Source organism: Hippichthys cyanospilos, chromosome 7 (genome assembly GCF_059441005.1).
Source record: "Hippichthys cyanospilos isolate Australia breed blue-spotted pipefish chromosome 7, RoL_Hcya_1.0, whole genome shotgun sequence".
In the NCBI taxonomy this organism is placed as follows: domain Eukaryota; kingdom Metazoa; phylum Chordata; class Actinopteri; order Syngnathiformes; family Syngnathidae; genus Hippichthys; species Hippichthys cyanospilos.
In genome coordinates, this window is record NC_142375.1 from 4,393,260 (window position 1) to 4,418,179 (window position 24,920).

The 24,920-nt window shown below is 39.7% G+C and overlaps 1 protein-coding gene across 2 annotated transcripts in view; it reads left to right on the top strand.

Annotated features, from left to right (window-relative positions):
* The first annotated feature begins 1,022 nt into the window (after positions 1-1,022).
* The window catches only part of LOC148420743 (microtubule-associated tumor suppressor 1 homolog A-like), a 54,133-nt gene continuing 30,235 nt past the window's right edge, over positions 1,023-24,920 (top strand). The window contains exons 1-5 of one of the 2 annotated variants that reach the window (XM_088419503.1): positions 1,023-1,210; positions 11,005-12,344; positions 12,436-12,882; positions 15,123-15,336; positions 17,646-17,864. In XM_088419503.1, coding sequence (XP_088275629.1) covers positions 11,214-12,344; positions 12,436-12,882; positions 15,123-15,336; positions 17,646-17,864 — 2,011 coding nt within the window. In that variant the 5' untranslated portion in view covers positions 1,023-1,210; positions 11,005-11,213. Of the gene's footprint in view, positions 1,211-11,004; positions 12,345-12,435; positions 12,883-15,122; positions 15,337-17,645; positions 17,865-23,861; positions 24,598-24,920 lie in introns of those variants that run through there. The other variant, XM_088419504.1, reaches the window with a different exon arrangement.

Genomic DNA, 24,920 nt, shown 5'->3' on the forward strand with positions numbered 1-24,920 from the left:
GGATCTGATCCATTGAGTTAAATATGCAAAGGGCAAAGTCGATTTGCGAATCATCCACACTGCCATTAGTCAAGCAGAGAATGGTGCAATGTCACGGCAAATATGAGCTTTCAATAGCTTATCAAGCTTCAATTTTAAGGATATTGTATTGTCAGCGATGGTAAAATAAAACGTTTTGGGGCCATTTGTGAACATGTGGGGCAAATTGCTTGTAAAATTGCTTCATTTTGGGAAGCTTCTGTAAAGGCGAGGGCCCTCTCCTGGCAAAAAGAAACACTGCAGCTGATTTGGAAAAACAAAAAAACAAAAACAAATTCCCTTTCAATTGGTCTTGATGTAGATACGAAAGCTGAAGTAGAATCCTTAGATTATTCATTTTATACAGCCACCTATCCTCACAAGGGTCGCCGGTTTGCTGGTGTCTATCCCTGCTGACTTTGGGGCAGTCAGCGTGGGACACCCTGAACTGGTTGCCAGCCAATTGCAGGGCACATAGAAACAAACAATCGTTCATGCATCCAATCACACCAAAGGACAATTTAGTATGTCCAATTCACCTGCCATGCATGTTTTTTGAGAATGGGAGAAGCCAGAGTGCCGGGGGAACACACGAGGGCCCAGGGAGAACATGCAAACTCCACACAGGAAGGTGGATTTGAATTTATGTCCCAAAACTGTGAGGCGGACGTGGTAACCACGGGAAGTCTAATTAACAAATAAAGATGAATTCATTACAAATAAAGATGTTTTATACCGCTTATTATTTACTCATTGTTGTAGTTATGTGGCTGTTAATCTCCCTACAACATCGTGACTGCTCAATTTATAATTAATTTTATGATTATGATTTTCAAACATTACTGTATATGGATTTGGAGTCATAGTGAAGCTACTAGTGCGGTCGATGGGCAGTCCGTTAGCTTCGTGAGCACATACTTGTTTCATAATCGAGAGGTTGGCTTCTAATCTCCCCTCAAGCCTTCCTGAGTGGAGTTTGACTGGTCTCCTTGTGTGCACGCATTGGGTATTGAACACGGGGAGGGACGTAGGCGTGTGTCTGCTTGTGTGTGCTAAGGTTTTCTCAGGTGGAACTTGGAGAAATCCTGTCGTGGCTGTGGTGCACATTTCTTCCGAGCACCGGTCAGCGCAAGTGAAAGCCGCGTGCAGCTGATTGCTCAACGTAAATCCTTCTTAAGATCTGCTGATGACGGTGAGTTAATTCTTGCGTGCTTCTTTCTTATTTGTCTTTTTGAGCACGAATAACGTACCGGCGTTTCACATATAACCAGTGAAACATAGCCTCTGCAAAATCGACTGTCAGAATTGGAAACGACATAGTGCCAATAACTTAACTCTTTTGATAAGCCTCCTTTGTTATGGGAATAAACGTTAGCGAATCATTTGACGCAAGGAGGCGTATCTCATTATTAACATGTGAAGTAAAAAACAAACAAACAAACAAAACACTACAATTCTTGACGACGCTGAAGTTGCCTTCACTGGCGCGCTCACGTGAACTCATCTTTGATTCAGCTTTCCATTCTACCTTAAAAGACCGCATTGGCGCCTTTTCGCCTTTAGGGGGCAATGTTTTCCACATATTTTCACAACAGAAACTTACTTGATTATTAAAACAGATTTCAGCGTTTTCCCGTTGCCACAATAACTAAATGCCGTTGAGTTTGTCGTCTGTACCACACGCTACGACTACACTCATGTTGGCTGATGCCGGTGATTTTTTGCAGCCTCCCCTTTTGACAGTGTGATACAGGTTAGAAACAAGGAGTGAGAACATTAGAGGCTTCTGTCGCGCAAACATGTGGAAAACATAAAGGCGAGAGAGCGCTTTTTTAAGGTGGAATGGAAAGCTGACTCAAAGCTGCATTTCACGGGAGCCCGCCGGTGAAGCCAACTTCAGCGTCGTCAATAATTGGTGGAAAGAAATGGGACAATGTACAGACTGTGCCGTCTGCTGGACTGTAGGTAGGGGCTATGTCAACACCTCTAACTAAAGTCGGGTACATTTTAAAAGTAAATTCACGTGTCCAACATGTAATACGTAGCAAATCGTTTGACGTCATTATTGGCGACGTCATGACTAATGATTAAGCGAAGCTATGGATCTCGATGCAGTACAAACGAACTTAGACATAAATGTAGGCTAATTTATTTAATTCAGGTCGTCGTTTAAGATAGGCTCTTAATGATATCAAAACAAGAGCACACTAAAAATAACAGGCACAGTGTTTACACATCGTTTCCATTCTTTATTTATTCACATTTAACCATGTAAGGCTGTAAAGAGCTTAAATATGTCACATTGAATTTGTAGCATTAAGACTATTTAGAATAAAATATTGATTGAAATAACTTTTGAATAAACAGGCATTGTCACATGTTAATAAAGGACCCCTTGCTTGATATCACATTAATAAGCCTTAAATCCATTGAAGATGTTTTTTGTTTTGTTTTGTTTTGTTTTTGTCGGAAGGCACAGTTCTTCTTTTTGTACCATGGAAGAAAGCGGTCCATCACAAACTCTACATACTCTGCAGAGGTCACTTTCACACTTGGGGACCGTAACGAGGCTTACCAGCTCTCTCCCAATGATTCCAGGCCAAAACATGCCAGCTCCACCCCTCCTTGCTCTGTCATCTCAGCCTTGTTGTGGTCATTCGCCAACCATCCGCTACTCCGGCCATCTGGGCTGTCTCGGGTTGCACGGCACTCATCTGTAAACAAAACTGTTTGAAAATTGTCTTCATGTATTCCTGAGCCCACTGCAACTGTTTCTGCTTGTGAGCATTGTTTAGGGGTGGATGAATATTCGCTTTAAGCACACTTGAAAACTTCTTGAGGCTCCTACATCTTGAGTTTCGTGGGACTGCAGGGCACCAGCGGCTTCACATATCTCTCTGCTGTTTTACAGCAGCCTCTCTTGATCCGATAGAGTTGTCTGGCAAAACCCTTTTTCTATTTCGCCTTTATCTGCACGAAATTGCATTTACTGTGAATTAGCAACAACTTCATAACAGTTCCATTATCATGCATAAGTTTTTGGAAAATATCCACTGTTGTCATTTCCTGAGCAAGGTTGAGTACTATATTTCGATTTTTGTCAGCAGAGATTGTTTTTCTTCCCCATATCGCTTGAAAGCTGTGGCATGCTTAATAATGTAGAGTGTATAACATCTTTTTTAAGATGTTTTCCTTTAATTGTGCTCACTAGTTTACGAAGTCAAAGGTAAATTCTCCATCAACTGTGAAGTGACAATGTAACAATCTTCTTCACACTTTCACAAGAATGATACACAGCCCAGACAGCCGGTCGCTTCAGTAAACAAACAAATATCCTCAGAATACGAAGATATAGACACGCGCGTTTAGCTTCATGAAAGTCAAGGAGAAAACTATAGAGCTTGCATTCTTTCTGACTTTTGTCTCTCCACCTTGGAAGAGGGCGATCAGGTATTGCTTCTAGATTAGCTTGTAAATTGTGCTATATTCACACGCTCTTGTCATACTCGTCAAATAAATATTGACTGAAAATTAACGACCCTGTATCAAGTGCATTAGATTTGTCTGTTAGCTGAGGACATGAGTGGTAAAGCTAGCGCCACATTTAAGTGTGCTTCAAGCGACGGCACATCTTAGAGAGACTTTTCAGGAAAAAAAAAAATCAGCTCAGGCTTGGTTGTTGTCATGGGTGAAATATAGGTAGGGTACGCAAATGTGTGAAGTGAAGCACGTGACTGTAATCCAATGTTTGAAGCAGTTTTGCAGCATTTCTGGGTTAATGAATGTTGAAATTTCCCTGACATTGACCTAACTTAAACCCTGCTGAGCTATGAGTACTTCTCATTCACCTCATGTTGAGCAGGAACCAGGGAGGGGGCCATAATTTACCAGACAATAACATTGGGCTTTCCTATGGTTTTCTGGTAGCGTGTGGTCCTTAAGAAGGCTAAAGGTTGCCGGTAGCCACGTGTCCACCTACCCACCTCCGTATTGTGTAAATATGATGAGTCACACCTCCCACCCAAGGACTTGTCTGTTTGTCTTTGTGCATTTCTCTGTTCTGTCTGTGGCACAGATGCAGTTTTCTTTCCTGATCTGAATTGCCAGAAGCAAAAAGTGCATCGATATAACGCAGTGCCTTGGGCTTCCTGCCTCCCCCTTTCCCTCCTATGACTACGTCATGTACTGCGTAGTCTTCCCTGTCCGGTTGATACGCACCTACCCCAATGATAATGTGATGTGACGCATGAGCGTGCAGTACAGCGTGGGATTGTGTGTGTTTGTGTGGATGCGGAGGAGGAATGACTGTGTAGATTGTGTATGTGAGGATACATAGTGAAGCACAAGCAAGACTGAAGCAGAGAGAGGAGGTGATCTAATGGTGCTTCCCCCGACACACGTTTTGCAGCATAGGGAGGAATACTGAATTACTGAGTATTGAATTAGATGTTCCGGCTCTGGTAAGTTATGTCCTTGATAAGCACACTAGAATGCATGTGCATGTGCATGTACATATATTGCTGTACCTACAGGGCATTTCAATAGTAAAAGGTTGAAGGACTTTGAAAGGTTGACTTCTGCAATGCTAGTCACTCATTTAAGATTAAGCCGTGACGTAGAAAAGTTAGCAATATTTCTAAATGTTTTCTGCAAATGTGTTTTATCTTGAAATGCATTCACATTTTTTTAGAATTAAAACCAGCGTAAAAGTTTTTCACCCCCAAATTTTTGAAATGTTTATCATCAGCATTTAGTTGATTGATCTGGTGATTAAGGTGATGCCAGTTTGATGAGAAAAGAACTTGGGAACTTGTACATTGTACATTAAGGTGAACTGAAACAACGGTTTTTGCCAGGATTGTCCAGTTTTGACCAGCGAGCTCAATTCATGTATTTTTAACATTTTTAGCTTGCATTTTCAATTTCAACAGCTTCCAAACTGAACAATAAAAATGAAATAAGATTGCATATTATTCCTTTCAATATTCTTATTCAGTATTTTAACACGCGTTTAAAGGAGACTCAATGTTCTTCAGTTGTTATGTGGTTAATACTTATAATTAGATACAGCAAAGGCCGGTTTATTGTTTATTTTGATTTACTGAAATACCTACCACTAGAATAGAATACTTTATTGTTATTAAGTGGGTCAGAGTTATCAATAATAAGAGACTGGCAAAATGGCAAGACTGAGTCAAGACATTCTTTCGCAAAAGAAGGAGAGCACCAATATCAAATATAAATTTCATCTAAATCGTAATCAGTTATTAACATTTGATGCATTGACAGACTGTCTTTTCGAGCATAATTGACTAGCGTTTTTTTTTTAGCATTTTCAATCAGCGACTGGATATGATTTTTTTTTTCCTTTTAGTTTTGGTTGTGTGGTTATGTTATTAGGTCTGTTTAGCGTCAAGCCACTTTAGCTTAAAAATAAAAGCCCTATACTGTACAGTTATTCCTTTGTCATTCATGTATTATTTAGTGTTTTAATTTTGAAATTGGCCTTCGCAACACACCGTTGGCCCATCATGTGTGTTGTTGGTCTTTTAGGTCTTTTTTTTTGCCTGTAGTCCCAGTAAAAAGGTTAAAGCTAGATAGTTTTTTTTTCTTGTTTTGCTTTTTTATCGGTTGAAATGCTTGACTGCAGACAGAAGCCTACCAAGCGATGCCCCTCTCTTTCTGTCTTTTTTTTGTCATCAAAACATCATATTACACAACACATCATTTGAATTGTTTCAATTTTAATAGTTATTTTTTAATCTCAGGATGGACACGTTTTTTTCGGTCGTAGTTTTAATTTAACCATACAGAGTCCCAAAGAGAAATCTCATACATTTCATTGAATGGATTTGGCTTTCAAAGATAAGAATTCTAACATTGTTGAAAGAAACAAATTTAACTGATGCCAGAGTCAAGATTAAACAATGAACGGCAGAGTCGAAACTCTTGTATTTATGTGCATTTTTGCTTGCTTCCAGAAGTAATACCCCTGTGCAGCTCAGGCTGAGTGAAGGGTTCTGACCATGTATGGCCACTCAATGTGCTCTGGATGTTACTGTGTAACCGCTCTACTGTGGGGGCAAATACATATTTAGACAGCAGCTCACCATCATTCAGCTCCCTCCTTTAATAGTTCAAATCAACCTATATCTATTTTTGTGTATCTGGGTGTTTTTCTGTTTAAGTAGAACATGCTGGATTAGGAGTGCTCAATGTGTCGACAGAGGTAGTGCTGGTTAACCGTAAAATATCGTACTGCATGGGAGGGAAAAGAAAGTCAGCCAAAAAAAGGTCAGTCAAAAAAAAAAGTTATTTACATCAGAGTTGCTCTGGAAGGAAAAGATGGTGATGTTAATCGTTGTCTCGACCATGTCTCCGGGGAGAATATATATATATATATATATATATATATATATATATATATATATATATATATATATATATATATATATATATATATATATATATATATATATAAAAGAATATATATATTCTTATGGGAATGTAATGAGTGGGAAAGTGGTAGCTGCAGTTGAGTGTTAGCAACCAGAGGTGCAGCTTTGGTTAACCAAGGTTGTACCATATAATTTTAATTAAAAGAAGAAGCAAGCAGACCAAACCAATCTCTGAATCCATCCGTGTTTACAAAATGGGAGAGTTAAGGGGGATTTATTCTGTGTTAAGAATGCTTCAAATGCTGAAGTTTACTTACCTGTGTTATCTTATTTTGAAATGTTTGCTTTTAATCTGGAAGACTGCGCTGTATTTCCTGTTTACGTTCTCCGTTTGTCATATAGCTTTTAGTGGTGTTTCTGCTAACGAAGGTTGTTACCTTCTTGGTTTCACGAAAAGAACGAGCAGACTGACCTAACGTTTGAGTCCATCTTTGTTCACACGCAGGGGCATTAAGATTTTTTCAGTGTTAAAAATTCTTCAAGCGCTTTAGTTTTTACTGCTCAGATGTGTGCTTTTCATCTGGAAGGCCGCGCTATATTTGCGTTTCCTGTTTTTACCTTCCTAAAACTGATTGGCTGTCTCTCGTCACATTTCGTGTGCCGTCGCACCAAACACATCCTATAGTTGTCACCCGATCACCCAAATTTCATTGACTGCAATTCAAATGCACACTTTTCCATGTTGTCAATCTTAACCAAGGATTATTTTCCCAAACCACGGGGAGTTAAAACATAATTATGAAAGCGCCGCATGCCGATCCCCTGGGCCAGACACCCAGAGAGACCCGCCTTGTCTCCAGTGGTTGGTCTGAGAAGCTGTAGGCAAAATATGGCGGCTTCGCCAATATGACAGTCTACTCCGGGTAGCTGTGGCTACACAACGTAGTTTACCACCACGAGTAAGTAAATGAGTTCTCAGTGTGAGCGCTTTGAGTACCTGAGGAAGGTAGATAAGAGCTAAATAAGTGCAATGTCCATTTACCATTCTGTTTATTGGACCCCATCCTATCACAAACCTGTCATCAAACATTTTCCAGTACAATGAACAGTGAGAGCCAGATTCACTAAAGGATTTTACGCGGCACTAGCCAGTAAAAATGGAGCAATTAGGTAGCATCAAAGTCACAAAGGATGCATAGATTGTGATATGCATCACAAATTGAGATGCCAAGTAAAATGCGTCTCAGTGTGCATATTCAAATGAGCTTATATACGTATATTTGACAGAGAATTTTTTTTCACCTATGCAAATCACTCTCTGATAAATAATGTCTAATTCACTGAAACTGACGCTAATAGTGAAAGGCAGTTTTGGGTGAGCAAATAACGCCAGCTGAAAGCTGAGGTAAAAGTGGTGCTCCTCAGTGGAACTTAACACAGTTCGCGAGAAGAATGCACCAGGGATCGGCAACCTGCGGCCCTGGAGCCACATGTGGCTCTTTCATCCTTATGTTGCGGCTCTCCGTGGTTTGGAAAAATGAATAATGTTTGGTTCAGATCAACTACGTGGATGTCGTAACAAGCGGCGCTTGTTGCTGTTTGCGTGATTTGGCGATAGGGTGACATCTGTATGCATGAAACGTAATGCAAGACAGACATTCAGTTTTGGGAATGTAAAAACAGGAAACGGAAATATAGCGCGGCCTTCCAAATTAAAAGCACAAACGTCAGTTGTATCTGAAAATCTGGTGGCAGGTTTTTTTTCTTCATATTACATAAAATTACTTAGGTATATATAAAACAAAACTTGAAATCTCAAAATTCCCATTTCAATTAAACACAACGTGAGATTCTCCTGCTCATTAATATGGCAGCAAGCACATTTTTTTCAGCAAATTTTAATCAATTAGCTGTCAAAATGTAAGTTTTAGTCATTTCAAACTGAATTTATTCTCTTTTTTCCCAATTAGATTTTTCAAAATGGGTCTCAATTGTCAGCCAGCTATATATACTTTGTATTAGGAATCCCTTGAGAAACTCAACGTCATTTCACACTGGTAAATGATATCGTGAGAAAAGAAAAAGCTTTTGTCATGCAAACATGTGGAAAACATTGCCCCCTGGTGGTAGGATGACAAAGTGCTTAATTTGATATATAGTGTCAGCTTTTTAAATGTTAATATCTCAGAGGGTCAGCTTAATTAATCGTGGTTGCCAATACCGTGATCGCAAAAGATTCCATTAGTTGTGCAGCCCTAATCTAAATAATCACATTCATTACCACAATCACAGTTTTTGCAAAGAAATGCAATTTTATTTTATTTTATTTTTTTCCAGAATAATTCAGCCCTTGTTCTGTCACAGTGTTCTTTGCACTGCATTTTTCTTTGCCTTATGTAACAATGGGGAGAGGTATGCAAACTGCACTCTTTCAAGCTGTCAAACTTTGGGTGTTTTTGCACTGGTATGTCATTAGCGCAATGTTGTATGTAAATAGGGCCTTAAGATAAAGAAAAACTGCCATTATAGATCAAGCGCGAGTAAAAGTGCTGTAAGCGTCTGCACTTCATTCTTTGCTGATTGGGCACAGAGTGTTGACAGCACGTTAGAACAAGCCAAAATTGACATACCTTCAACGATGACTCTTGGTGGATAGAATGTTAAGAACATGCATATACGCATACACACCTATGCACACATATACATAATAGGAGACGCAAGACTAAAATGCCTCAAGGTTTCTTGTCCCTGCACAGCGCAAGATTTTTTTTGTTTTTGTTTTTTGGGCGGAGTGCATGAACTACACAGCAGAATAGGCTGCATGACAGTAAGATACGACACCAAACGCTTAAAAATAAAACTTACCATAGCAAATAACGTATGGACAAGAATGCCATGGATTTTTTTTTTTTTAAGTTCTTCCCGGAAAAGCATATCACAACAATGGTGACAACTCTTGCTCCTGCACAACTGTTCTTCCATAGTGAGGCACAACACCCGATCTAAACAATCAACACAAAGTAATTCTGAAATCCCGTTTGATTGCCAATTCAGGGCACAATAAGAACACAACTTAATTACTGTGACATTTTATCGTATGCCGCTTATTGCCAGTGTTTAGCGGAGCCTCTAGTGCAAATTTGCCGCTAGCTAGCAGCGTTCGAATACCCCGAGCGGCTGACTGAGACTGATAACTTAAACATACCAGACTGAGTCAAATGTGTCTTCTGTGTGTCTGACTTTGTCTCATTGAAAAAGATGTGTAAAATCTCACAGTTAGGGGTCTTTTTTCACAAGGCCCTCCTTTGGAATGTGCAAATCTTTTTTGTCTACCTGCAATTGCACTACCATCTAGTGGCCTGATTGTCATTACTTGATAATGAAGATGGCACGCTGTCTTAATCTGATCATCTCTATATAGCTGCTCCTCCCGTCACTCTGTCCTTGACCCATATACACTCACGCACGTACACACACACACACACACAAAATTTGCTTTATAGTATAGCAAGTTAATTGAAATGGATGAAGTGGGGCAATTATTGGGTGAAAAGGGGGGTTGGTGGGGATACTGTAAATTGTATGTCTAACGTGGTATACTTAATGAGAGATTCATATTGACAATTAAATTGAGGAATTTGACATTGAATGTGCATCGCTTATAAAGGCATCCTAGAGCCGCTTTTCTTCACCCGGTTTGCTGGTCTCTATCTCAGCTATCTGTAGGCAGTGGGTGGGGGACACCCTAAACTGGTTGCCAGTCAATTGTAGGGCACACAGACAATCAACCATTCACACTCACAACTACACCTAAAGGCAATTAGGAGTGTCCAGTGCACCCATCATGCATGTTTTTGAAATGTGGTAGAAAGCAGGGGTGCTCGGAGAGAACCCACACAGGCTCAGGGAGAACATGAAAACTCCACATGGGAAAGCCAGAGCGAGCTGGGATTGAACCTGGGACTCTGAACTGTGAGACAAACATGTTAACCATTCTTCCACCAAGTCGCCCATCTGCCCTTACTAAAAAGCTGCGACTTTTTCACTAATCCAGGTGTAAGGAACTCCGTTTCTTAGAGAGCCGTCTCCTACCTGTTTTCGACATCACCCTATGTCAACACACCTGTTTCAAATGATCAGGATTGTTACCAGTCTTCCACAGAGCGTGCTGATGAGCTGATCATTCGAATCAGCTGTCTTTCAAGACAGGATATCCTACCCCTGAACTAATTTATTTGCTGAGGAGATATTCCATTGAGCTATGCAGCAATGAATTTAAACCTGGAGAGGGCAGCACATGTTTATTCATTCGTGAGAGCTGCTGCCTGTCTTGCAGACGGCCCAGGTTCAAATGTAATTGGCTTTGTAACATGCAGGCTTTAATCTGGAAGTAGTCATGTAAGTTATTTTTATAGAGGCAATGAATTTCTTCGAGACCATCTACTTTATTTTATACATTCATTCATCCATTATGCTGGTCTTCACAATGATGGCGTGTTAACTAAAACCTCATAATTGTGTAATAAGTGGGTTACTTCCTGAGTCTGTTACACAGTTTACAATTTTCATTTCTTCTGCTCCTTTTCAGGCGCGGTGGTCTGACAGTGGCGCACCAATGCACATGCTTTTTGGATACTCAAGTGACACTTCCAAACTCCTGAGTCCAAAAAATGGATTGGACATTTGATCAAACTTCATTGTTGTCTGAAAATGTTCAGGTTCTGTTTGTTTCTTCGGCTCGAGGGGTTTGAATACAATTGCAGGATTGTAAAATGACTTAAGGGTCTGTACAATAAGATGAGTTTTTGTAAGTCCAGTGAGAGTTTCACTGATGAGGAGAGGAGCGATGCCAGCATGAGACTTTCACTTAACAGTCCAGGAGACCACAATGGAAATGTTGTTCCATCATCCTTTTCTTCCTCGCCCTTCTTCTGTTTGGGGGAATCCTCTCCTGAGTTAGATTCTAGTCGTACTAGCATCAGCAGTGGCTATACTGAAAATCCGGAAGACTATGACATGCTTGGAGTTACCCAGATAAATGCTTTGACTGAAACAAAAGAAAATGTAGTGGATGGCATTACCAACTGGGAGCAACGGGACAAAACCATGCTTGAGGAGAGTAATGATGATGCCTTTGCAAAAATTCAGACACCAAATGAGATGCCAGAATCAAATGACAACTCTGTAACAGTTAACCTTGATGCTCGCGTTGGTGGTAAACACCAAGAAACTCGGAATGACAATGACAACCTTGCCCTGTCTCAATCGCCTATATCTGATACTGTTGACCATGGCAATCATTGTGACATAAATAGAGAGCGACATGGTTCACCAACTCCACACTCAGAAGCAACAGAAGTTCTCACAGAAGATGATTTTGCTGATAATGATGATGATGACGCGGAAGATGAATCTTTATATTTTTCGGTCAGCTCAGCAGTTTGTGTACCGAGAACCAGCACAGGCCACACAAGCTCACCTAATCCAAGCCTGTTGAGCAAATCAAACTCTGGACTTATGCCTGAGGAACAGATGAATGGGAATGAAACTCTGAGTCAACAGAAATCAGTAATAATGTTTGAAGAAATACAGATTCCACGTTCGCTCGATTCACTTGGCAAAATGTCTAAGGACATTCTTGACACCACCCACAAATTAGCTGCTTCTCCCTCTTCAGTCAGCCTTATACAAGATGGCAAAGATATTGCACATTCACAAAATTGCACAGAAAAGTATGTGATGGTCCCCAAGCTTACAAGTGGTCCCTGCAAGCAAAAACGTCAATTGGACATTGCTGTTGTCCCCTTGGTTGGAGCTTCCAAAATGTCAAATCATGAGAAAAATAGGCTACCCAAATTGGACCTGAAAAACATCAAGGCTAAAGTTGGATCACGACCCACCCAGCCACCTACAAAACTAACTGGCCAGGTACGTACTATGGTTTTGATTTCATCGATCTAACGTTTCATTCAAGATTTCTTGCTCTGAACTTTCCGTCTTTTTTTTTTTTCTTTTCTAGAGTAATTCTGCTTCAAAACGTGAAAACAAAGCTGTTCCCAAGAAGGAAGAAGTGAAAGCTTTTTATGGTAGTAAAAAGCAACAACCATCTCCTGGTACTCTTAAAGTTGCTCTGGTTCTGAAACATAATCAAAGACAGAGCACAAACATCAAAACCAACCATAAGGCAACAGCCAGTGACTCAAAAACATTAAAAAGGCCAAACGTAGTCTTCAGTGAAACACTTTCACTGCGCACCAGTGCCTTGCACACAGAAGTGACTGAGGAGCAATATGCGATCAAAACCAGGAAGTTAGTCCACGAGGTACCTGATAAATGTTTAGTAAGCGTGGAGTCTAATCACCAAAGACCAAGACTTGGTGAAGAATGTGCGGAGGACCTTTGGGAGGGGTCTGGGGAGGCTCTCCTGATGCTGGCCAATTCGGACAAGCCAAAGAATCAGACTTGGGTAAGTCTCTTTTCTGAGTTCATCAACGTGAAACGTATGCCCAACCTGATGTTTTTCATCAAATGGGATCCCGAAAAAAGCTCTGGTGACAGAGGTTATGTAGTGCGTAGATATACTCTAGCAGGGGTTCTCAAACTTTTTGGAGTCAGGGACACCTTTTTGGAAAGCAAAAGCTAATGAGGCGATGAAGCCACCAACACTAAAGCAGCATTTTTTTTAATGATGCTGTTTTGGACTCAATTTTTAGTTTCTAAACTTTAGAACAACTGAAAAGTAACAAATATACCTGTTAAATTGAATCTGTTGGCGAATAAAAAGGGCACTTATGTTTGGTTTAAATGATTTTTTTTTTTCCCGCAATCATTTGCAATGTGGGTCCTTGGAAAAAATGCTTTCTGAAAGGGGTCCCTGATTTGAAAAGGTTTGAAAAGCCCTGCCTTACACAGTGCAGTCATGGCCAAAGGTTTTGAGAATGACACAACTATTAATTTCCACAAAGTCTGCTGCTTCACGGTTTTTCTGTGTTTTTGTCAGATCTTTCTATGGTATAACAAAATAAGCAATTAAAAAGCACATCATAAGTATCAAAAGCTTTTATTGACAACTACACAGATTTTATGCACTGAGACAATATTTGCAGCTCTGCCCCTTCTTTTTCAAGACCTCTGCAAATCTCCCTGGCATGCTGTCAATCAACTTGTGGACCAAATCCAGATTTTGGCAGATTTTGTGCGTTTTTGGTTGTCCACCTGTCTCTTGAGGCTTGGCCACAAGTTCTCAATGGGATTAAGATCTGGGGAGTTTCCTGGCCATGGGCCAAAAAACTTAATGTTTTGTTCCCCCAGCCATTTTGTTAAGACTTTTGCTTTATGCTGCTCCATCATGCTGGAAAAGGCATTTTTCATCACCGAACACCAAAGCCCTTGGACAATTGGAAAAAGTTGCTCTCTTGGGACGTTCTGGTACCATTCCTTTATTCATGGCTATATTTTTAGGCAAGATTGTGAGAGAGCCCATTCCCTTGACCGAAAAGCCACCATTGCCACCAAGCCACAAATGAATGGTCTCAGGATGCTTCTCTGTTGCCATGAGACAGGCCTGATGGTAGGTTCCAGATGCCCCAAACAATCGAAACTGGGATTTATCAGAGAAAATGACTTTGCCCAGTCCTTGTACCTTATGTGGAATGTCAGTCTGTCCCTGATGTTTTTACTGGCGAGAAATGGCTTCTTTGCTGCCGTCCTTGACATCAGGCCTTCCTCCAAAAGTCTTTGCATCACTGTGCTTGCAGATGCACTCACACCTGCCTGCTGCCATTCCTGAGCAAGCTACTGTATGCACTGGCGGTGGTCCGATCCCACAGTTGAAACACTTTTAGGAGACGGTCCTGGCGCTTGCTGGACTGTCATGGGCACTCTGGAGCCTTTTTGGCAACAACTGAACCTCTCTCCTTGAAGTTCTTGATAATTCGATAGAAAGTTGACTGATGTGCAATCTTTTTGTGCAATGCAATGATGGCTGCACGTTTTTCCTTGCAGGTAACCAGGACAAACTAATGAGGAACAATGGTGTCATTCACCATCTTCCTTTTAAAGTGTCCAGTCATTCAATCAAGACAGGTTGATCTCCAGCCTTGGCCTCATCCACACCCATACCCGTGTTAATGTGTGTGACACCCGTTTCATTGAAATGGCATCAGCTGGTCCGTTAGTGGCAGGGCTGAAATGCAGTAGAAATGTGCTTTTAGTGATAGAGTTAATTTTCCTGGCAATTAATTGCAGTTGAGCTCATTCCTCAAAACATTCTGGTGTATATGCAAATTGCCATTATAAAAACTGAAACAGCAGACTTTGTTCAAATTAACAGTTTTGTCATTCTCAAAACTGTTGACCATGACGTGTATGGGAATGGTAGAATAATACCCTGATCTTCCTCTGAAAAGTGCTGCTTCACTAATATTTTCCACCTCTGTTCACAAAACATTTTTGTATATTCTGTTTATAATAGCACTATATTGTAAAATATATAAATAAACACACACACAATCGCTCACTCAGATGCACGCACACACACTCCTCCCTCACTCCTCCCCTCTGCTCCTTCACTACCTCCCTTCCCTCTTTTCTCAGTCCTCAGTCTTGACTGTGCAGGGAATGTCTAACATTATGGTCTCAGGTCACAGCTGTGAGCCCGGCCACCTCAGCTGGAACTCTGTCACTAACCATAAAGTCTTTCTGCAGAAAGTCTCCAAATTAGGGCCGGTTGTAAGGCAGCCAGGCAAAAGCATTAGAGTGGATAAGGGACAAGTTGCACCACCAGCGACTGGACCTTCTCGACCAGAGGGCCCCAGGCCCCGGCAAAGCCAGACTCATGGACCTATGTTGAAAGAAGTAGGGCAGAGTGCCTGGGATGGATCTCCAGCCAGAGTGAGACACACTCAAAGTCAGAGCTACGGTGAGTTAAAATTTAAGTTTTTCTGCACACCCAATGTACAGTATGAACCAAAACAGCATGCCAGTCATACAGTACAAAACCTATTAGCTGTGTGTGTGTGTTTCTATTATTTTTTGTAAATGTGCGCGTGGATATTTGCTTGTGTATGTGTGAAACAAATCAACTTCCTTTCTGGAGCAAGTTCAACCAGTGAGTACTCTGACAGTGGAGCTGACAGTTAAAATACCTTCCACATACCACAACACCACATAGCCTTACTCATTGTTTTGCTCCCTGAACCTTGCAGCATAGCATGTGTGGTGGTGGTTGCACTTTTTAAACATGTGACACAAGCTACAAACACTATATACAGCATCCATAAAAACAAGACACATTTGTTTCTTTGCCCCTTCCGCAATCCTCATCCTTGTCGATTTTTTTTTATTTACTTCTTTTTGAGTGAACACTGTCTGTCTTTATAACCATAATGGAAATGATGTGATGAGATACTGCCACTCTCAACTTAAGCACCATGTCCCCTGCTTGGTGTCCTATAGCCTGTAATTCCACTCTTGTGTGTAACATGGCCCTTGTTAGCTATAACTTGCGGTAGGCTGTTATTTACATTGTGGGGAAATGCTAATGTTGCTCACCTGTAAAATTAAACCTCTTTGTCTTAACACTTTCACCCTCAATGGGACAACAGCTTTTCAAAAAATTTTAGTGGGTATAGAAATTGTAAGAATAAAATGAAATTGCATCCCAGCAGTGGTATTTCGCAACTTTTCCATACGCAACAAGCCAGTGCTGGGCCCACTGTCAACAAGATAGGTTGCGTTGTACAGTTTCTCATGAAATAACCACCTAGTGCTGCGGAAATATATTGATAATATGTGTTATATATGTGTGTTACTATAGATTACACTGATTACTATGTATTGTGAGCACTTGGTGGTAATTTTCACTTATCTGGCACATTTATATGATTAATATTATATATTATTATTATTATTATAAAATACAGATGGAGCAAAAAATTAAACTCCGGAGTCTGTGACCTAATCTATGAAATTAAGAATTTTTAACTAATTTTCCAAGCATCCTAGACTTATAAACAAGTCATATATGCCATACTTTTTTTTTTTTAATTTTTCTTGAAAAAAAAAAAAGAAAACATCTGTATTTAAGGGGTAAAACTCAAATTCTGATGTGTTGGCCTTGCCACAGGAAGAAATCACTGCCTCTTGACCAGAGACTCCAAGAATAGATCTTTTGTGTGTGAACATTGAAAACTGTTCATCTATTTTATATGATCACTGTGGTGGTTTAATTTATTATTCTAGGATTGCCTCCAAGGTTCTCAATGTTTTTAACACCAGCTTGTGGGGCTTGTGACTCTTTAAATGTTAATATTGCCGAAGATCAGCTTAATTAATGGTGGCCGCCAATATCGTGATCGCGTTTAAAATTTGATGACCGTAATTGTGCAGCCCTATGTTGATTTTTTTTTTTTTAATAGTCTCAAGAGTTTTTATTTGTTAAAGTCACTCTGTGTATAGCAGGAAAGTGTATTTCTAAACAATAATAATAAGGATATGATCTATTGTGATAATAGTAAAGACATGATCTATTGGGATGGTTCTCATCTAGCAGTTTATTGCAGTCATGCACTATACTGGCATGCAACAAAGAGGAAATATGAGGAAATAAAATATTTTTTGTTACTTGATTATTTAAATACGAAAATTTATTTGACTTAACAGTTGTTCTGGCCCTCTGACAGAAACTAGAACTACAATGTGGCCCACGTTAAAAATCTTTCTTTCTTTCTTTCTTTCTTTCTTTCTTTCTTTCTTTCTCTCTTTCTTTCTTTCTGTCTTTCTGTCTTTCTGTCTTTCTTTCTTTCTTTCTTTCTTCACACTCACACTTTTCTCTTCCCCTTTCTCTGTCGCCCCTTCCCTCTCTACCCTTCCTCCCTCGCTCATTCCCCTTCCTGCTCTGTTCTCTTGTTTGGAAGTCGGAAAGCGCACGCTGCCACCCTTCCCCCTCTGCGTAGAACAGAACAGAGACAACATACCACACTGACCAATCACATACCGTTTGAAGAGGAAAAAAGTGTGAGAGAAGAGCAAAATAGTAAAAATTTACCTCCTCCATTTACAATGTAGGATGGCAAAACTACTGCTGATATTGTTTTTGTCCAATTTTAAACATGTTTGTGGGAATATGCTGTCAAGTATCAACCGAATGTTAGAGATGTTTTATGAAGCTAGTCATTCATTTACAGTGAGTCACCATCATAACTTCTAACCAAAAATATACCCCTGCAGGTATCTCCAAACATCGCAGCACTCCAGAGCAGCTGGCCTCACCAACGGCCTCTGGCTTTTCCGATTCCAACTCAAAATCCCCATCTAGTATCCAGCCAGCCTCTGTGCTGTGTGGGCGACCAGTTTTAAATGCTGCATCCAAGCTTCCTGTTAAAGGATTACCTTCAAGCCTTGTTTTTTCATCACTGGGATGCATTCAGAATAATGGAGCAAGCAAAGGTGAGCTTGTGATGCAGTTCACTACTTCCAAACAGTTTCCTGTGTGTGTGTGTGTGTGTGTGTGTGCGTGTGTGTGTGTGTGTGTGTGTGTGCGTGCGTGTGTGTGTGTGTGTGTGTTTTTTCGTGCGCCTGTGTGTGCACTAGCATCAACACTCTGTCTTCCTCTGTTGAGGTCAAAGGACACATCTGGTCAGGATATAGAGGATACAGACACGTGAAGAACTCTTAACCATTTTCAGGACAATAATGGAGCATTATTTTTCAACACTAAAGATTGGGAGGTTTTAAGTCTTTCAGTGCGAAATGTTATCAGAAAAGGCAACCTCTAGAGTGCCAGTACATTTAACATTTTTACTCATCTCAGACTGACAGAATATTGTGTTCTATGACTATGAAAACGTGGGTGGTATCATATGAAATTTTGATTTCCATTCCTTACTTAGAATTATAATCATGTAATATATGTGCTGTATGTATGGTAACATTGCCATTCAATGGCCACAGTTATCAGTACAGTGCTCAAATGGCTTAATATTAGATAAGCACTAGTCAAGGGTGTCAGCTACCGTCCATAAAAAATATATTTGATGAGAACTGTGTTATTACTTTTATTACTACCGTATTTTCCGTACTATAAGGCACACCTAAAAGCCTTATTCTTTTTTAAAAAGCAGATGGTGCACCTTATGAATGGATCAATATTTAGATTGGGATCCGTAGACGGGGAATTAACTGATAAAGTAAGCTTTACCTGTTTCTTTTGTCTGTTTATAGTTGAACAAGGTTAGTCATATTGACATTGAGTTATTATGTTATTGAGAAATTAGTTATTATTTGAGTTATTATTGTTATAACTTTGAGTATTATTTTGTAATTGAAAAAGTTTTAAACTGTCATTAATTGACGGTGCCCCTTAGAATCCGGTGCGCCTTATATATGGAATTTTTTTAAAAAAAATATGTCATTAATTGAGGGTGCGCCTTATAATCCGGTGCACTTTATAGTGTGGTAAATACGGGTATTTTAAAAGATGAGAATTCTCATCCATGTCACTGAAAGAGTTAACAAGTGAATGTTTTCAGCATGTCTTGAATTTTTCAAAAAGTCACATTTCAGATAGGTAAATGTGTTCTACTAACATCTTTACTTCATGAGCACCAAGTACAGTACTTAGTGGTGGTCTCAGTCTTATTTTCAGAGCAAAACAAACAAGTTCTTTATGGACAAATACCGATACCAGGTATCGGGACGATACCTTAATATATTTCAAGGTGTCAGTACAGTGGGCCCCCATGTTACGAGATTAATCCGTTCGGTTCGGTGTCTCCAACAAGGTTAAGAACCACTGCCCTTGAGTCATGATGGTTGTTTTTGTCGCGAAACCGGAAAAATACCACAAAGAAGGGACGAAAAAACTCAGTATTTCACATCGCAGCATGAAAAAGACGTAAGCCAGGGACGCTGTAACACGGGGGCCCCCTGTACTTGCAACGGTGGTCAATACTAGTGTCTGCCTTCTTGAGGACGTTTTATGAACAGGATTTGAAAGCATAAATGTCCAAGAGATGTCTATGTACATGTATTTGTAAAAATATGAGTGGAGCAACAGATTATCTTGCATATAGTTTTCTGAATCTCAATGAAAGTAAAAATGTGTGTGTTCACCTGAAGACTGCATGTTCAATCCACATTTCCCATTTGCTGACTGAAAACATAATCATGTCAAGTGTAGGAAGAGAGAAACCTTCTTGGAGCATGTCATTTACATGTACAGGAGCATATTTGAAACTCTTTTTTTTTTTTTTTTTTAATATTGAATGCTTCAATACATACTTGGATGCGTTACCGCGTTCCATTTTGAGGTGACCCGTTCAACTAACCAATGGGTCCAAAGCAAATGGACAAGCTTCCTCTGATCAGCTCTTGATCAGTAAATGCAAGATAGAGGTTGTTAAATTATCTAATTAAACATATTATTTAGTATATTCAAGTTCAGCTAAAACAATGGATTAACCCTAACAGATCAGTAGTTTGTAATTTTCGTCTGTTAATGTAATTGTCACCCGCCAACGTTGGTAACAGTTCTAAAAGGTCTTAATTGGCGGCAAGCACACATACTTGTACCCAGGAATAACTTGTTGAGTGTTAGGGCATAAGTATGCAGCAGCTACTGAGATATTTCAAAAGAAAAAAGTGTGCCTTGGCTCAAAAAAGGTTGAAAAACACGGCACTTACACATGTAAAGGAAGATATTACGAATGTTTCAGAAACATGAATTTTGACACAACCCGTCTTTAAGTCAAATACTAATGTACCCAATGTTGCTGCCTCAATGGGAACAAGCCATGTCCGTCCTCTAAAAAATTGAAAGTTGAACAACATAAAACAAGACTTTATCTGGTTTTCTATAATATGTTTATTAACACAAGTCAGGAAACAAAATTTGACTCTTCATTTCTCTTGAGTGTTCCTTTGTCTTCACACGGATACATATCTGTTGTCGCTGCCACGTGTTCGTCTGCTGCAAAGGCATAGAAGACAAACAACAGAACACATTGGTCAAAATGTCTTAATTCATCAATGGACCATGTTTTTGTTATTTGAAAGGGGGCAGTGCCGTTTCACAAATTGCATGATCAAACATTGTTAAAAAAGCCTGACAATTCCTGTATTCCACTGGCTATGAAAAAAAAATGACAGGGGAAACATTAGAATAGTACGACCCGAGATAAGTCCCTCATAAACACACAGCACATTACAACAAATAATTAACAGTACTTAAGGAGCACACTGTAAAACTCTCAACCAAATTGATAAACACACTAAATCCACACAAGGACGATACAAAACAAGGCTAGTTAGTGTTGGCAACGTTTTCAGATATAATTATTTATGTACCCCAAGTTCAATTCTTTAACACAGGACTTGGAGGTGGTTTTTTCCTTTGACCTCCGCTGGTATTTTGTTCCATTCTTTCCCACCTCTTACTGACCATGCCAACAAACTAAAGACACGCTTGCACAGAGGGATTGCACAGTCACCATCAAGAGCAACATGAGCGAGGAAACTGCTTTAAGTGAGAAGAGTCTGTGTTTGTTATGTGAGATTTAATTGCAATAAAATAAGAATTCATTTTTTTTTCTTTTTTAATTTTAAGACACTTTGATCCACTTGGTTATTTTTTTCAGTTTTAGACTTAGCTCTAACAAATAAACGCTGTAAAAAAGAATTAGCCGTTGTTGAAATTGGATTTATATTGCTTTTTTCTTTTGTTAACGTAAAAAAAAAGACACAGGTTTAAGTATACTTTTTACGATTTTTATACATAATAAACCTATTTATAGTCAGCGCATTGAGTGTGTGTGTGTGTGGGGGGGTTTGAAAAGTTTTTTCTTTCCTAGGGGGGTTTGGCAAATTATAAATGAGAAGCACTGCCTTAGCCCAATACATTTATATAGAGGTACAATTGGCAATGATTGCTTAACTACTTACGTTCCAAGATTATGAGAAACGCTACCGATTTTAACGAACTTACCTAAAGTTTTTGACACATTCAGTGGCAGGCAGCACACTTGCAACCATGTTGTGACGTTGGCCATCACTTTAGGTAGTCTAGCTGCAACATCATCGTTGGAACGATGTGTCATTGGCATACCTTGTGCACTCAACATCAGAATAATTGGGTGGCAAATCACTAAAAATATGAAGTCTAAATAAAAAGGGGTCCTAACACTGAGCCCTATGGCACTCCAATGGTTAGCTAAAGACACATAGAACTACAGTTGTAGTAAGATTGATTCAATTCTGTTGTTCAGATTGTCACTATTTTTAATGAATCCATTCTCTATAAACAGAGACTGCTTTTTGGGTCCGAACCAAGATGTTTGAAGTGGCTGAGATATATTTCTGTCAGTGCTCGACTGGGAGGCACTTGAAATAAATATCCTCACTCTGTTTATTATGTGGAAATGTTTCTGTTTTTTTGTATCAGTTCATACAAGATCATTAAAACTGAACTGAAATGCCGAGTTAGCCACATAAGTGGTAGTTCATACAGGCAAACTTATTATTCTGCTGCAGTCCCTCTGTAATTATTGAACTGATGTTAGGACACACTCATGCACACACAGTTTAGAACTGAACCACTTTTGCAGTAATATTTCATCTGGACTTCATCTTTGTGTACTCTTTATTGTGATTGTGGTTCAATCTTAATAAGTTTTAAATGATGTCATTTAAACATCAACAACATGGTGCTGCAAAGGAAAATCTATATCATGGTCTAAATGGCTTAAACATTGTTGACACTGTGTATTATTGAAGCATGGTCTTGTATTGGCAGCATCCCTCCATGTGGCTTGAGCTAGAGTGTCTGGCTGCCTCTGGAAGTTTCTATGTGGCTTGTGGTAAGCTACTATTCACTCAGACTATATCAGTCTTGTGATGCCATGTAGTCACACAACTTCAGAAGGACCACACGTGTTTGATTCTAGCATCTAGCAGTCCTGTGTGTGAATGCAAACTCATGGGCCACGCTGAATTGTCAAGAAAGACCAGGAACCAGGAATCCAAGGCTTCTTGGGCTTTTTGGTCCGAAAGCCACTTAGGTGGTACATAGGATGATGCTGGTAGAACCGAGTGGAACCTTTGAGACGCAGAAAGCTTTTTATTTTATTTTTTTTCTTAAATGACATTGGTTTCTGAGTGGCTTGGTAGAGCAGTGGTTTGCACGTCCGCCTCACATTTCACGGACCCGAGTTCAAATCCATCTAACTCCGGCCTTCCTGTGGGGAGTTTGCATGACTTCTCCAGGCACTCGGGCTTCCTCCCCACACTCCAAAACATGTATGGCAGGTGAATTGGACATACTAAATTGTCCTTAGGTGTGATTGCGTACCTGAATGGCTGTTCGTCCCTGTGTGCCCTGCGATTGGCTGGCAACCAGTTGAGGGTGTACCCCGGCTACTGCTCGCAGACAGCTGGGGTAGGGACCAGCAAGCCTGCGACCCTTGGGAGGATAAGTGGCTCTAGAACAGGGGTTTTCAAAGTGTTTTTGGAGTTAGGGACCTGTTTTTAAAAAGCAAACTTTCCAAGGCTCCCCACTGCAAATGTTTGTGGAAACAAGTGTATATAGTATCTATGTTAATTTTCAACCAAACTGGGTCAATTTTCCTCAAACAGGTTGCTACCAAATATTTAGTGATAAATAATCAAGCTCTTTGATGGTGACGTGGGTGTATTTGACACATTTCAAAATTATTAGATTTTTAAAAATATATTAAACTGATTGAATTGATTGCTTTATTAAAGAGTCATGAATACATTCACAATTTAATATAAAATTAAAGTTAATTAACACATACACACACACACACACACACATATATATATATATATATATATATATATATATATATATATATATATATATATATATATATATATATATATATATATATATATAAAAACACCACACACACATTTACACACACATAGATAAATAAAGTGAACATATTTAGAGAAGTGGAAAAATTCTATTGGGCATTGTTTTATTATATTATTTATTTTGTTATTTTAAATCTATGCTTGTCTTGTTCTCCTGGGCTTAATGTGATGCGACATCTCGTCTCGTGGCATTTGTGGCATCTGAGTTGAAGGCTATTTGAATTTGAAGGTTTTTTTTTTTTTTTTTTTTACTGGTAATGGTAATGTTATTTGTTATCTAGGTTGAAAATTAAATATATGTAGATGTGTCAGAAATCTCTTAGCAAAAGGTCTCTGAATGAAGGGGAGGGGGGGGAGCGGGGAGGATTATTCATATCCCAACCATTCCCCTCCCCCTCCTTTCCATGCAGCAGTCCATGTTTATACATATACCAGCTTTCCACATTTACACGGCTGCAGCAAAATAGCTTTTATGGACAGTGGATGATTGTATCACCCTGTCACAGGTTTTGTTAGTCTTTGTGTTTATGTTTCCGTAGCTTTGGGTGATTCTGTTTGTTTCCAGTTTGTAGAAGCGGAGACAGGACTACAAATCAGCTTCAGCATTGAGGATTTTCGCTCCTCCCAATTTGCCCTCTCTCAGAGCATGTCAGTACTCTGCCTGCCGCTGCCTCTCTCTCCCTCTCTCCATCTTTCGTTACTGGGTGGTTCACTACCACCTTGACAGCTGTGAAATTTACAGCCTGTTTGGCGCCATTTTTTTTCTTCAATCAGCGTGGCTACTATCTTTGCGGGTGCAGTTTCACCCCCCGGTTTCCCCTATGGTTCCTACATAGCTTCAGCAAAGGACATCAGAAGGGATTTCCACTTTTTGTTTTCACATTATTTTCTTAATCCCTGTGGGTTTTTGTATACGAAACAAAGAGAGATCCTCTGCTCTTCTGGAGCATTTAATTCAGGTCCTTCAGATGAGAAACGGGACATTTTATTGTCATTGTGTTTCTACACATTTATCTGAGGTGGTAACAAGGACAACTGCTAAGCAAATCAAACAGTTGAAGGCACCTTTTGCTGAGACTTTTGGACAATAGCAGGAAAATTGATTCTATTTTCACCGCTTTCCTTTACCCGAAGAGGATATTCACTTCTGGAGGATAGGCGCAGAAGATGTTATGGTCTCCAAGATTATCGCTGTCTGACTTCCATGTGAAGCTGACAGCCAAAGGACTTTTCCAAAATCTTCAGCTGCTATCAGGATACAGGAAGAACAGAGTGGTCTTCCACACAGGTCTGGAGATGACAATGTTCTCTTTATCATTCGTTTAACCACCTTGTTGTTGTGAATAACATCATTTAATGATGTGATTTTTTTTTTCACTCCATGGTGTCCTTTGTAGCTATCCTTCTTTCCCTTTTCCGATTTTGCCCTTACCATGTGTTTTCAACTGAAGTCAAACATCCCTTTAGTTTGCCTCATCCACCAAAAAGCAATGTAGGTATTGAAGGAGACTAGCTAGTAAAGAAACGTATATTCTTTTTAACACCTTGAGTCTCTTAATTTACATGGTAAAAATGATTTCGCGCAATCTAGTGGCTAGTGCATGCCATAAA